Source organism: Pinus tabuliformis, chromosome 8 (genome assembly GCF_031772625.1).
Source record: "Pinus tabuliformis cultivar Carrire ecotype Pingquan chromosome 8, CPIR1, whole genome shotgun sequence".
Lineage (NCBI taxonomy): Eukaryota > Viridiplantae > Streptophyta > Pinopsida > Pinales > Pinaceae > Pinus > Pinus tabuliformis.
The window spans coordinates 347,376,857-347,392,002 of NC_142294.1; the positions used below are offsets into that span (position 1 = coordinate 347,376,857).

At 38.6% G+C, this 15,146-nt stretch overlaps 1 protein-coding gene across 1 annotated transcript in view; it reads left to right on the forward strand.

Annotated features, from left to right (window-relative positions):
• Nucleotides 1-543: 543 nt before the first annotated feature.
• The window catches only part of LOC149235566 (uncharacterized), a 46,889-nt gene continuing 32,286 nt past the window's right edge, over nt 544-15,146 (forward strand). The window contains exon 1 of the mRNA XM_089368593.1: nt 544-592. Coding sequence (XP_089224719.1) covers nt 544-592 — 49 coding nt within the window. The remainder of the gene's footprint in view (nt 593-15,146) is intronic.

A 15,146-nucleotide genomic window follows, 5' to 3' on the forward strand; every position in this document is an offset into this window, starting at 1 on the left:
GTCGTACTCCCACCACGCATCACCCTCTCAACTGTGGCGGAGCCCCCTCCTCCGAAACCGCCTGCGCACAAAAGCGATGCGCCTGAAACTGGATACCGCCTTCCCCCCTCCTGCGTCAGCGCTACGTCATGCTGACATCATCAACCTGTGTCGACCTCCTGCCACCGTGTCCCTACCACGTCATTTCCACGTCATCACCTCTACCGTACCGCCACGTCACCCGATCGTACTACTGACGTCACCCTGCCACGTCACCATCGTACCGGACTCACCACTGATGTCATGCTAACGTCATCGTCAAAAAGTGCAAAGGGCGCAAATCACAGCACAGGAAGCCCAGAATGAAAATCTGAGGCAGTTTTTGATGCGCGATTAGCGCAAACTGCGCGATTAGCGCCTAGCGCTAATCGCGCATCGCTAAGGGAAATAGACCGAAATGGAAAGCCCTCTCACCGCTCGGCCACCAGCAGGCCCGAAAGTCGCAAAATGACAAGAATTTCTTCGTGCAGGATTCAGAAAGGGGTAAAGATAGTTTTTAAAGCAATGGAGGGCCGAACAGCAGCCATGAAAGGTCGATGGGATAGTTCAAAAGGTAACAGAGGAGAGATAAAGCCCAGTTTCATGTCAAAGAGTATCAGGAAGCGGCAAAGTGTATCAGTGAAGATATATCAGCAGCCCGAAGCAGGAAAACATTAAAGAGCCCCCCAGCAAAGTCAACAAACAGCGCTAAGCCATTTAAAGCTCTCAGATCAGTGGTTAAAGCATTTAAAGCCACATGAGATCGGTGGATCAAAGACCAAAGCACAGTTATTGCAGAAACACTGCATCGAGCCACCAAGGACAGATTTCAACTCATTTTGATACATCTGCCCCCAGTGCAGCTCAAAAAGATATTTTCTTACATTAATTTCAGGATAAGATTAGGTTAAAAGAACTCATTTTCCCTCAGACCTATTTAGGTCTGCTGTAATAGATATTTTAGGGATCTTTCTCTATAAAAACGACCCTAATTCATGGTTTAGGGGGTTGGTTGGTTGATTGTATAGCTCCAAGAGAGACTCGCTCTGTATACCTGATGTTTTACTTAATCAAAGGCTGTTGAAAATCTTGGAGGAATGACTGTCTGCTCTGTGTTCAATGGTTTGAAGAATTGAATTTGGAATTCTTGTGCTGCAACATGACTCAATAAGTGTTTCCTACCTTTGTTTTCCATTGATATACCATCTAAAATAGCAGAAAGAATGATTATCTTAGAACTTCATTAACTGCACTCTGTGCTCAATTTCTGTTGTTTCTTTATGTTTTCATCTGGATTAGTAATGAATATGAATTCCCTATGGCTCATATTTCCCCTAATTCACTCGTGTTTGACAGTTATCTAGGGATTCTTCACTGCTCCTAGATAGAGCTCATTCACCTTCCTTTTGTTAAGCTGAACGAGAGATTCTTAACTGCCTCTCATTCCTTAGCCCTCATTACATCCTTTTAAGCTTGAATCATTGTTTCATGTGCAGCTAGCTTGCTCCATATTCCTTTCTTGTGACCAAGAAAACGCACCAGCAGTCCTACTCCTTGACTCCACGCCCAATGGTTCTAAAACTTTCATGCTATCCCTGCCTCTCTACTTGAAAGCATCATCCTTCCCACCAAAACTCAAACAAAACCCCTTGTACTCAATAACTAGCCTAAAATCATCATCAACAAAGCTAAATCATAAAGAGAGAGCCCTCTCCGAATGTTGGTAGGCTAGGACCTGCCGTCCAAAGATTGGTTTGTGGTTACCTCAGCCGTATCCCTTTAAGGAGCTTTAGGGACAACCTGAGTGATAACATAATGGTGACTCCACTGGGGATCATCCTCAATTAATTTCACAAATCAAGTTGGAAAATTCCGCTGGGGACAACAATGAATTTTCCAATTGCTGCATATTCCTTAAAACTACAGATGATGCCTGAATGTCAGCCAGGAAGCCTTTGAAACTGTTCTTGGTTTGCATTTACAGGAGTAAACAATCTTCATGCTAGTTTTAAGTTATAGATAGCTATTCCAAAATTTGATCAGTTCCTTGCTAATTCTAAAAACATTCACAGAAAATACCAAAACGAGTTCAGAATCTGGCTCCCAAAAGGAATTCACGTTATACAAGGTCAAATCCAGACCCAAACCCCCCAACTATTTTTGAAAATCCCAATTTAATCCCAAGGAACCATATGAAGCTAGAGCAAAGAGAAGATTTTGTTGATTTTAGCCTTGAAACAGTTCAGCCAAGCTGTGTTCCAAGCCCTGTCAAAGTTTTATTTCGTTCAACCCCTACTTCCCCTTGTTCATCATCCACCTCTCAAAGCACTCCTTCCACACCTCCATTTACTGCACATACTCCCATTACCGCTGTTGTTACAGTTGTTCCAGCTGTCCCTGTTGTTCCACTTATCCCTGTAAACATGGCTAATAGATATGCACCCCTGCAATTACCTGCTAATCCACGGGCTATGCCTCAGGATTATCAAACTAAAATCACATATTTTGATGGAACTGGTTCTTGCACAGCCCTTCAGCATACAAAGAAGATGCAAGACTATTTTGAGAACTACGAGATAGATGATGATAGCGTGAGAATGAAGATTTTCATCCAAAGTTTGACAGGTGATGTCAGGACTTGGTTTAGAGCACTCACAGCCAATTCCATAACAGACACATAAGCCTTATATCAGTCATTTATCAACAGATGGGAGAAAAAGAAAGACCCCTTGCACATATTATCTGAATATGACACCATCAAAAGAGGCCCTCAAGAGTCTGTCTTGGATTATTGTGCAAGATTTAATAATGTTTATAATGCAATACCACAGAACTTAAGACCTCCACCTGATCTTGCTTTGTATAAATTCCCTGATGGTTTTGACACTGACATGGCTTATCAGTTAAGGGAAAGAGCCCCTCAGACCCTTGCAGACATGCAAAATGTTGCTGTTAGCGTAGAGGCAAATCTAATTGCCAAAAGAAACAGAGCTAGAACTGAGATAAGAACCACCTTTAAAGAGGAACCCTCAGCCTTAGATCAAAAGCTAGATGTTATTATCAGTTGAATGCACAGGCTGGGAGACAGAGTAGAGAGTGTTGAGAGGAAATCATCATGGGAAGGACAACAACCTAATGCCATAAGGAACCCAAATTTCCGGAAAACTTAGAATACAAATGCTGGTAGGTCTAGCCCAGACCATGATGTAAGGCCCCCTTTTCACGAGAATTATGCGGAAGCATCTACATCTAGTGAGCCCACAGAGGACACTCACATGAACTTGGTGGATTCTAAGGCTGAGCAACAAATTTTCCTAACTCAACAAGACCAAGATGAGCATGACTTTAATCGATTTCAAACTAAATCTGGTGAGTCTTTTGATTTTAAACAAGGTTATGATACTGCTGTGTATGAGGTCCACAAACAATATAAGCTGAGAACTAGGACCATTGACATTCCTGAACCTAGCAAACCAAAGGATGGCAAACAGCCCAACAAGATTAAAGGCAAGGCTGTCATAACAGAACCAGCTGATATACCTATCCCAAACCCGCATCAAGTGACTGTAGAGGACATAACAGAAATACAGCCTTCTATTGATCAGCCTCTGCCACCTTTTTCCTCCAAAGAGAACTTGAACAGCGTTCCAAAAAGCCCTCCTAAAACAGAAAAACCGCAACCAATCACTTGCCATAACGCTGATAAACAAGAGCAAATTGCTGATACTCTAATGGAAAAAGGGAAGTCTGCCTCTCATAATACTAAAACCCAATCTGAAAAATCATTTGACTTAGAGGCAGAAATAGGTAAACTAAAGATATCCATCCCTTTATCTGAACTTGCCAAACATGATGTGTATAGGCAACAAATTCAAAGATCACTTCAAATGCCAGAGGTTAAGGATGATGTGAATGTTCTAGATGATCAACCTGAACTACTGTTCGGTCCAGAAGTTAATGGAAAATCAACATATGGATCTGTTTTACCTTTTTATGTCAGTTTGCACATACATGACAAAGTCTTGCACAATGCTATGTTTGACTCAGGTGCCTCACACAACCTTATGCCCAAAGCTGTAATGGAAAAGCTGAACCTTGATGTTACAAGACCCTACAAAGATCTATTCTCCTTTGACTCAAGCCAAGTCAAGTGTTTAGGCCTCATCAAAGACTTGTGTCTCTCCTTAGTCCAATATCCCAACAAGACAATCCTCATGGATGTGGTGGTGGCTGACATTCCACCAAAGTATGGCATGCTATTATCAAGATATTGGGGAGCAAAACTCCAAGGATCCCTCCAATTAGACCTCTCTTATGCCACTATATCTGTCTTTGGGCAACCAAAGAGACTATATAGAGAAACACTGATGAAGTATGTGGTAACTAGTGAGGACAAGCCCCAAAATTTTCCTATTCACTCAATCCATTCTGATATGGATTCTTTTATTTTATTTAATGATGAAACAAATCCTCTTACTGATGACAAGCCGTTGGCTTTAGAACTGAACACACACACCAATGAAGAATCGGTTGCCCATACTGATGAAACTGTCAAAACAACAGATGCAACCAGCATACAAGAAGAACCTCCCCAAACAGAAATTTCAAATCTCTCCACTGCAAGAATGACTGAAACTCTTGATACTAACCACAAGAAAGAAATCACATGGTATTTAGAGTTTGATGGCTCTGTTAACAAGTTAGGAGTAGGGGTAGGTGTCTGGATTCACAATACACACAACAATCATGCAGAAGGCCATGCCTACAGACTAAATTTCAAATGCACCAATAACATGGCAGAGTATGAGGCTCTCCTTTTAGGCCTTAAACTGCTCAAAGCTCTAGTAGCTGCAAAGGTGTCCATTTTAGGTGACTCTGATTTAATCATACAACAAATGAAAGGCAATTTTGTTACCAATGACAATAGAATGAGGGCCTATAGGACTGCTGCCACTAATATACTCAATGCATTCACTGAATCCAAGCTTGCCAAGATTTCAAGAGATCATAACATTCATGCACACAGCCTGGCCACTTTTGCTAGTACATGCAAGCTTCCCTTTGAGCCAAATCACCATTTTACTGCTAAGATAAAACATAGGCTTGCTATCCCAAATAATGTTAAAGATTGGCAAGTGTTTGAAAGTGATGCCTAGATCAATAACTTCCTTACTCTTGAGCATGAGTTTTCAAATATTAACATTGACATGGATGCTATGGCGGATGAACAACAACAAACAAATGAAAATCAGCAGGCTGTAACAGCTGCAACAGCCAAACAAATCCTAAACCCAACTGTTTTTGACAAAACAAACATAGAAGAGCTGAAACAAATGCATTTGGAGGAAATAACCAAAACAGAGGCCGAGATCATTGACTTAAAGGATAACTTTCTCCCTGCTGGCCTCACTCCATTAGAAGACATGTTTGATGCTAATGATGTGCCCAAAAAAGCAAAAATGCAACCATTGAATGCTGCAATAGAAGAACACAACATTGGGACAGCAAAGAAACCCAAAATGATCAAATTGTCCAAAAATCTACCACTAGATCAAAAGCCTAAATATGTTGATTTGTTCAAAGAATTCCAAGATGTATTTGCTTGGAGTTATGAGGACTTGAAGTCCTATGACACCTCAGTGATCCAACACACCATTCCTTTAAAACCAAACCAAAAGCCCTTCAAACAAAAACTGAGGAGAATTAATCCCATGCTCCTTCCTTTGATTGAAAAGGAAGTGAAAAGAATGTTTGAAGCAAGTATCATAACACCCATCAGATTTTTTGAATGGGTATCCAATCTTGTTCCCACAAGGAAAAAGACAGGTGAGATTAGGCTATGTGTAGACCTAAGAAATTGAAATCAAGTCTCCCTAAAAGACCACTACCCCTTGCCAAAAATGGACCACATTCTACAAAGAGTAGTGGGGTAATCTAGAATGTCTTTGCTAGATGGCTTTTCAGGTTTCAATCAAATACTGGTTCACCCAGATGACCAAGACAAGACAGCCTTTACCACACCGTGGGGAACATTTAAGTATGTGAAGATGCCTTTCAGACTTAAAAACGCTGGTGCTACCTTTCAAAGGGCAATGGATATTGCATTTGCCAAGGAAATACATGATTTCCTAGTTGTCTACCTTGATGACTTAACCCCTTTCTCCAAATCTGATCAAGAGCACCTAAAACATTTGAGGCAAATATTCATGACATGTAGGAAATATGGCATTTCCTTGAACCCAAAGAAGTCCCTCTTTGGCCTTGAAGAAGGCAAACTCCTTGGCCATATCATCTCAAAAGATGGTATTAGAATAGATCCTGAAAGGATCCAAGCCATCCTCCAAATCCCATATCCAAGAAACATAAAAGAGTTGCAAGCATTCCTTGGAAAGATCAATTTCCTAAGGAGATTTATTCCAAATCTAGCCGAGCTAATAAGACTGTTAAGCAACATGTTAAAAAAGGATGCTAAGGTAAAATGGTCTCTTGAGACCAAGCAAGCCTTTGAGAGTATCAAAACTTCCTTAACACAAGCCCCTGTCCTCACCAGTCCACAATTTGACAAAGATTTCATCATATTTTCATTTGCATCTGATCACACCATAGCTGCTGTCCTTTTGCAAAAGGATGATCAGGGAGCTGAAAAGCCAATTGCATTTTTTAGCCGAGCCTTAAGAGATGCCCCTTTTAAATACCAAATCATGGAGAAGCAGGCCTATACCCTTGTTAAAGCAATCAAAGACTTTAGAGTTTATATTTTATATTCACATGTGATTGCTTATGTGCCAAACGTTGTTGTAAAAGACATATTAACCCAAGAGGGGCTAGAAGGAAAAAGAGGCAAGTGGATTGCTAACATCCTTGAGTATGACATAGAAATAAAACCAACCAAGCTCATAAAGGGACAAGGTTTAGCCAAACTGATGTCCGAAACAAACTTCCAAGCCTTAGACATCAACCAACTGGACAATGAACAGGAGCTGGCGACTCCACAGATCAGTGAAATATTTTTGCAATCCCCATGGTATGCTGATATATGCTTTGTATTGTTAAACCTGTTTGCTCCCCCAGGATTGTCCAGAACTAAGAAAAGATTTTTAAAAATGAAGGCTTCAGAGTTTTGTGTCATAAATGGTGCTTTATTTTGGAAAAATCATGAAGGTATATTGCTTAATTGTTTAACCATGAGTGAAACTAACAATTTCATGAAAGAATTCCATGTAGGGGACTGTGGAGGACATCTATATTGGAAGTCCACTGCTGATAAAATTTTAAGGGCTGGTTTCTATTGGCCCTCTTTATTTACAGATGTAAAGAAGTTTGCTATCTCATGTCATAAATGCCAAATCTTTGAGGGCAAAAGAAAGTTGTTACCCTTTCCCCTTTCGCCCATCTCAACCGAAAAACCTTTTCAACAATGGGGTCTTGACTTCATTGGGGAAATCCATCCCTCTTCCTCCGGCCAGCACAAGTGGATTTTAATAGCCATCGACTATTTCACTAAGTGGATTGAGGCCATCCCATGCAGACAGGCCAATGACTCCATCATTATCCAATTCCTTGAGTGCAATATCCTTTCCAGATTTGGCTGCCCTGAGAAGATCATTACTGACAACGCCGCTGCCTTCAAATCCAAAAAGATGATCAATTTTTGCCATAAATTTCACATCACCTTGGGCCACTCCACAGCATATTACCCTCAAGGTAATGGCTTGGCCGAGTCATCTAATAAAAGCCTGATTAGTATTATCAAGAAGATCTTAGAAGAAAACAAGAAGAACTGGCATAAAAAGCTCACAAATGCCTTATGGGCAGACAGACTTTCAACAAAGAAATCCATTGGGATGAGCCCTTATGAGCTAGTAAATGGCATGGAGGCCAGATTCCCTTCATCCTTGGGCATCCCTACTATCAAACTGTTACAGGAGATTTAGGCTGAGCCAAATGACATTCAACGAAGAATCAATCAGACCATTCATCTTCAGCAAACCAGAGAGAAAGTTTATGACAGAGCTCAGATTTTGCAAGAGAAGCTTAAAAAGATGTTTGATAAGAGAGCTAAGGCTGAGGATTTCTGCATTGGCGACAAAGTTCTAAGGTGGGATTCACGAAGAGAAGACAAGGGAAAACATGCAAAATTTGATTTTTTATGGAAAGGGCCATTCGCTATTTCTGTTGTTCAGGGAAATAACACATATTTCCTCAAATCTGTAGAGGGCAGCACTGCTGAAGAAGGCCCTGTAAATGGCCGGATTTTAAAACATTACCATGATCCCTTTTAAGGGGATACAATGCAGCTCTATATATATCTTTTTTTACATTGATATTTGTATATATTAGCACTTTGTGTTTTTTTTTTTTTTTTTGTATAAGCAGTCTGAGTGTTAGAGGAGCAGCAGAAAAGTTTGTGAAGACACAGCCAATGCCAATATTCCATTTTTAAAGCTCTGTCTCTGCATTAATCTTAACAAAACAGCAAAGAGTAGCGCTGTCATATCACAGCAATTCATGGTAAAAAGAAACTGTTTGCAGCTTGCAGTCTTTAGTCAAATAGTATCAATAAGAAAGGAGTTTTTTTAGTTTCACATTAGCAACTGTTTCTAGACCAAGGCTAAGGGAAATACATCAGTTTTGATCCATGTTTTGGTTCTATTTCAAAGACAATGCTCAAGCAACATTGCATATAATATCAAGCACGCAGAAGAAAGCAGGCAATGCTATGTATTTCACAATATTTCAGTTGAGGAGAGGGTTGTTCATATTTCAAAGTTTCACACTCTTAGCAGCCAGCATAAAGAAGTTTTTCAATCTACAGCAACAATAGAAGATAAAGGCAATTTGACCTGCTGTTCTTGGCTTTTCACAAGGAAAAGCCATCCGCAAGTGGAGCCACTGTTAGCCTCCTGTTGCAACAGGTGTTCATCTTTCATGATTGACATTTTACATGCCAAATATGTCATACTTTGCATGTTGCAATGCTCCATATTTCCAAAAGAGGCCATGAAAGTGTGCCAGTCTAAATGCCACTGTTGTATTCCAAATTTTGATGAGTTAATCATTTTTGAAAATTTTTTGTTAAGGGAAGGCCAAACAGCTTAATCTTGGCTTCCCTAGGTTTCAATTTCTTGTTTTAGAATATAGAGAATCATTATCTGTCCAAACAGCTTAATCTTGGCAGATTTGTAGATAGGTAGAGAAACAAAGGAGCCCAACTGTTTAATCTGGGCCCTTGGAAGAAGTAAGTGTAGATTTATATAGGAGGACAGCAAAAAGAAAAAAGGCAATCAGGGTCTGCAAGTCCAAGTGCACCCATCCAAAAAGAAGAAAAAATGTTAGGTAAGTAGGCTGGGTAAGTAGTTTTGTGGTTGCAGAATCAAGCTTTGTGATCAATTTTGTGTTTCAAAGTGATATTTTACTTCAAATCACATGTGTAAGGCAGTTTTTCCTTTGGAGGAGCTCAAGCTAGACATCTCTAACTTCCCCTTCTTCTTATTTCCCAAATCATTCACTAACCTCCCCAAAGAGGTCAAGATCTGCTTGATACCTCCTAGTTTCATCATCTTCCACTATATCTGCCTAAGTAAAGATCCACTTTGCTTAGGAGTACTATTGATTTACTCTTTGAGTAATTTTCCCCTCTGAATAGCCTAAGATCCCTTACCTTAGCACTTTCTTGTCATTTTCATATTAACTCCTAACTCTATTATCTAGCTCCCTATATCATTTCCTTATCCCCTATTGTACAAAAACTATATAAAACTCCCCAAAAAATATTAAATAGCCCCTCCCTGTGGCACTATAGCTCTATTATGCCAGTTCGGGATATGCTGAGCTCATTTGGGGCTTGGCATTAGCCCTTCCGCATCCAAGCCTGGGATTAATTTAGCCCCTGGTTAAATTAATAACCATTCCTTACCTCTTCGTTCATTTGACTTTGAAAATACGCCTCCTACATCCGCTTTTAAAAGCTTTAATGTTTAACGTTTATTTAATATTAAACACTACCCGCGCATAACCCATAAACCCACATTTCTAATGTTTGACCCCCCCGCCGTATGAAAAAACAAATAAAAACAGAGCGGGCCCTGCCCCTAACCCTCCGCCGCCTTCTCTATCTCGCCATCCGTCCGATTGCCCGCGCCACAGATCTATAGTGGGCGGGTATTGTCATCTCCGAAGCTGTCGATGGTTAGCGCCCGGGAGATGGGCGGTTTTCCCATTGTACTCCCGCCACGCGTCACCCTCTCAACTGTGGCGGAGCCCCCTCCTCCGAAACCGCCTGCGCACAAAAGCGGTGCGCCTGAAATCGGATATCGCCTTCCCCCCTCCTGCATCAGTGCTACGTCATGTTGACGTCATCAACCTGTGTCGGCCTCCTGCAACCATGTCCCTGCCATGTCATTGCCACATCATCATCTCTACCATACCGCCACGTCACCCGGCCGTACTGCTGACGTCACCCTGCTAACGTCAGCCTACCACGTCACCACCGTATCGGACCCACCGCTGACATCATTGTCAAAAAGCGCGAAGGGCGCAAACCGCAGCACATGAAGCCCGGAATGAAAATATGAGACAGTTTGTGATGTGCGATTAGCGCCTAGCGCTAATCATGCATCGCTAAGGGAAATAGGCCGAAATAGAAAGCCCTCTCATCGCTCGGCCACCAGCAGGCCTGAAAGTCGCAAAATGACAAGAATTTCTTTGCGCAGGATTCAGAAAGGGGCAAAGACAGTTTTTAAAGCAACAGAGGGCCGAACAACAGCCATGAAAGGTCGATGGGACAGTTCAAAAAGTAACAGAGGAGAGATAAAGCCCAGTTTCATGTCAAAGAGTATCAGGAAGCGGCAAAGTGTATCAGTGAAGATATATCAGTGGCCCAAAGCAGGAAAACATTAAAGAGCCCCCCCAGCAAAGTCAAAAAATAGTGCTAAGCCATTTAAAGCTCTCGGATCAGTGGTTAAATCGTTTAAAGCCACATGAGATCGGTGGATCAAAGCCCAAAGCACAGTTATTGCAGAAACACTGCACCGAGCCACCAAGGACAGATTTCAACTCATTTTGATACAGCTGCCCCCAGTGCAGCTCAAAAAGATATTTTCTTGCATTAATTTCAGGATAAGATTAGGTTAAAAGAACTCATTTTCCCTCAGACCTGTTTAGCTGTAATAGATATTTTAGGTATCTTTCTGTATAAAAACGACCCTAATTCATGGTTTAGGGGGTTGGTTGGTTGATTTTATAGCTCCAAGAGAGACTTGCTCTGTATACTTGATGTTTTACTTAATCAAAGACTGCTAAAAAGCTTGGAGGAATGACTGTCTACTCTGTGTTCAATGGTTTGAAGAATTGAATTTGGAATTCTTGTGCTGCAACATGACTCAATAAGTTTTTCCTACCTTTGTTTTCCATTGATATACCATCTAAAATAGCAGAAAGAATGATTAGCGTAGAACTTGTTTAACTGCACTCTATGCTCAATTTCTGTTGTTTCTTTATGTTTTCATCTGGATTAGTAATGAATATGAATTCCCTGTGGCTCATATTTCCCCTAATTCACTTATGTTTGACAGATATCTAGGGATTCTTCACTCCTCCTAGATAGAGCCCATTCACCTTCCCTCTGTTAAGCTGAACGAGAGATTCTTAACTGCCTCTCATTCCTTAGCCCTCATTACATCCTTTTAAGCTTGAATCATTGTTTCATGTGCAGCTAGCTTTCTCCATATTCCTTTCTTGTGACCAAGAAAACGCACCAGTAGTCCTACTCCTTGACTCCACGCCCAATGGTTCTAAAACTGTCATGCTATCCCTGCCTCTCTACTTGAAAGCATCATCCTTCCCACCAAAACTCAAACAAAACCCCTTGTACTCAATAACTAGCCTAAAATCATCATCAACAAAGCTAAATCATAAAGAGAGAGCCCTCTCTTACTGCTGGTAGGCTAGGACCTACAGTCCAAAGATTGGTTTGTGGTTACCTCGGCCGTATCCCTTTAAGGAGCTTTAGGGACAACCTGAGTGATAACAGATTTCATGCAACCCACTAAAAAGGAATTTTGCATGCTTTTATTCATTGACAAATATTTCTTCCTTTGCTCCAAAGCAAACTTGAAATCCATATGTTTCAAGCAATTTTTTCGACAACATTCACTTGAAATCAAATCACCGAAAAAACTTCTACTTGTGAGATATTCTGTCCTATTCCTTGTATAACTGGAATATTTTGGATTGATGTGAAAAGGCCTACTCCTACTCCTAGATACAATATTTTCTTGCAACGTCTCCCTCATTTTATTATTATCTGCAGAAGCATTTTCATCATCAATAGGAGGAATATTATATTGATGAAGATAGTTAGAAAATTCATCACCATCATTTCTTGAAAAATATTCATTACCATCCTCACATGAAGGAAATTCTTGACTACCAACATCTGCACTTTTGAAATCTTGACTTAGACGAATTTTTTCACCATCTTCATCCTTGCTTTTGAAAACCTCCCTTGGAGGAATCAATTCATCACCACCACGACTAGCTTTGAAACACCTACTTAAAGAAAACACATTATTGTCATTTGTGCCGCTAAAATTATTATTTGCAAGAAACTCTTCATCCTCCCCTTCATCACTGGTGCTCGCATAATCCTTAGGATTATGACTAAGTGGAAAATATGACTCTCTATTCATAGTCAAATTATCATTTTCACGAAATTCTTCATCCTCCCCTTCATCAGTGGTGGTTTCATAATCCTTGGGATTAGGAACAAGTGGAAACTTTGAATTTCTATTTAATTGAAATTCTTCATCCTCCCCTCCGTAAGTGGAAACTTTGAATCTCTATTTACTGGAAATTGTTCATCCTCGCCCTCCCCTTCATTAGTGGTGCTCTCATAATCCTTAGGATTAGGAATATGTGGAAACTTTGACTCTGCAAATTATTCATCCCCCCCTTCATCAGTGGTGCTCTCATAATCCTTAGGATTAGGAATATGTGGAAACTTTGACTCTGCCAATTCTTCACCCTCCCCCCCCATCAATGCTACTCTCATTGTCCTTAGGATTAATACTATGTGGAAACTTTGACTCTGCAAATTCTTCATCCCCCCCTTCATCAATGCTGCTCTCATAATCCTTAGGATTAGGACTATGTGAAAACTTTGAATTTGCAAATTCTTCATCCCCCCCTTCATTAGTGTTTCTCTCATAATCCTTAGGATTAGGAGGAAGTGGAAACTTTGACTCTGCAAATTCTTTATCCCCCCCTTCACCAATGGTGCTCTCATAATCCGTATGATTAGGAGGAAGTGGAAACTTTGACTCAAGAAATTATTCATCACCCCCTTCATCAGTGTTTCTCTCATAATCCTTAGGATTAGGACTATGTGGAAACTTTGATTCTGGAAATTCTTCATCCCCCCTTTCATTAGTGCTGCTCTCATAATCCTTAGGATTAGGAGGAAGTGTAAAAATTGACTCTCTATTCACAAGAAATTCTTTTTTTTGTCCTTCATCAATGTTGCTCTCATCATTCTTAGGATTAAGACCAACTGGAAAATTTGTCTCTCTATTCATAGTGAAAGAATTCCTATTACATTTATGAAAATGAATAGAGTTGTTGCATGACAAAGATGTCAATGCTGAAGAAAGAAAAACTTCACTATCGGAAGAATCCATGCCCTTCAACCAGAAGACGTCGAATGATACAAATGCACTCTCTCCCAATGACAATATATAACTTAGAGATTGAGAATTTCCCTCTAAAGTCCCCCCCCCCCCCCCCCCCAACCCAAAATTTTTCGCCAAAAAATTTCCCTCCAAAGTTTGCCCCCAAAAACTTTCACTGAAAATTTTCCTTCCAAAAATTCTATTTTTAAATATTTCCCTCCAAAATTTTCATCTATAATTTACTTGAAAACATATTATTAAACTTTTGGTTTTGGAAAATTTCACCCTAGTTTCTATTCAAAATATTGATAGAAACTCAAAATAATTTTTCTATTTAAATTATTTAACATTGACTATGTAAGTAAATTAATTTTTATAATTAATATTTTTTTATCTCATAATGAATGAAAACTAACCTAAAGCTATAATATTAACTATAAATTACTTTTTTTAATTTTAAGTTTAATCCCACATTCAAGAAATGATAAATCATTCCCACAATCATCGCTATAAAATAAAATTCATCGTTTCTATTCATCACATCACATCAAGTCTTTTGGGTCTTGTTAAAAAGTTTGGAGCGATTTTGCGGAGGAGCTGCATTATCATAAATAGCACATTCAACTCAACGGGAGTTTGACGCATTTTAAAGGTTAGTTTTGTTTCTATCTCGACTATTTACATATCAATTTGGGGACATTTTGTGTTTTTTACGGGAAAACCCACGTAAAAAACTCATTTTTTATATATTTAAAAAAAAAACACAAATTTTTAGGACTTTTAGGAGAAAAATTAAGAGTTTTTTTTTTTTTTTTAGGCTTTTGAAATGAAAAATGGGTGTTATTTTTTTTTTTTTTTTTTTTTTTTTTAATTTTGTTTGGGGAGCATTAAAATTATTGCATAGAAAAAAAATGTTCAATTAGAAGAAAAAAGTACATTTATTTTTTTTTTTAAATATATTTGTAATTTTTGAATTTTTTGTTTTTTATCTTTTTAATTGAAATTATATTTTTTAAACACTATTAATAAATTATTATTTTTTTGTTATTCTTATTTAATTTGTTATTTTAATTTTAATTTTTTTTTTGTTTTAAATCAAAATATATATGTTTGAAAATATTCCAAAATTTTTAATTAAAATTCAAATATATATATATATGTTTGTTTAATTACTAAAAAAAAATTTATAAAAATAAAATTATTAGTTTTTTTATTATTATTATTAAATATTATAAAAAAAATAAAAATTGGCAATTTCTGGTTTTGTTTTTATTTTTTATTTTTAATTTAAAATTTTAATTTTAATTTTATGATTATTTTTTTTGTTTTTATCAAGTTAAAATGATAATTATAATTTTATAATTATTTGTTTTGATTTTATTTTAATTTTTTTATTTAAAATTATAATCATAATTTTATAATCTTTTTATTTGTTTTTATTTTAATTTGTTATTTATTTAA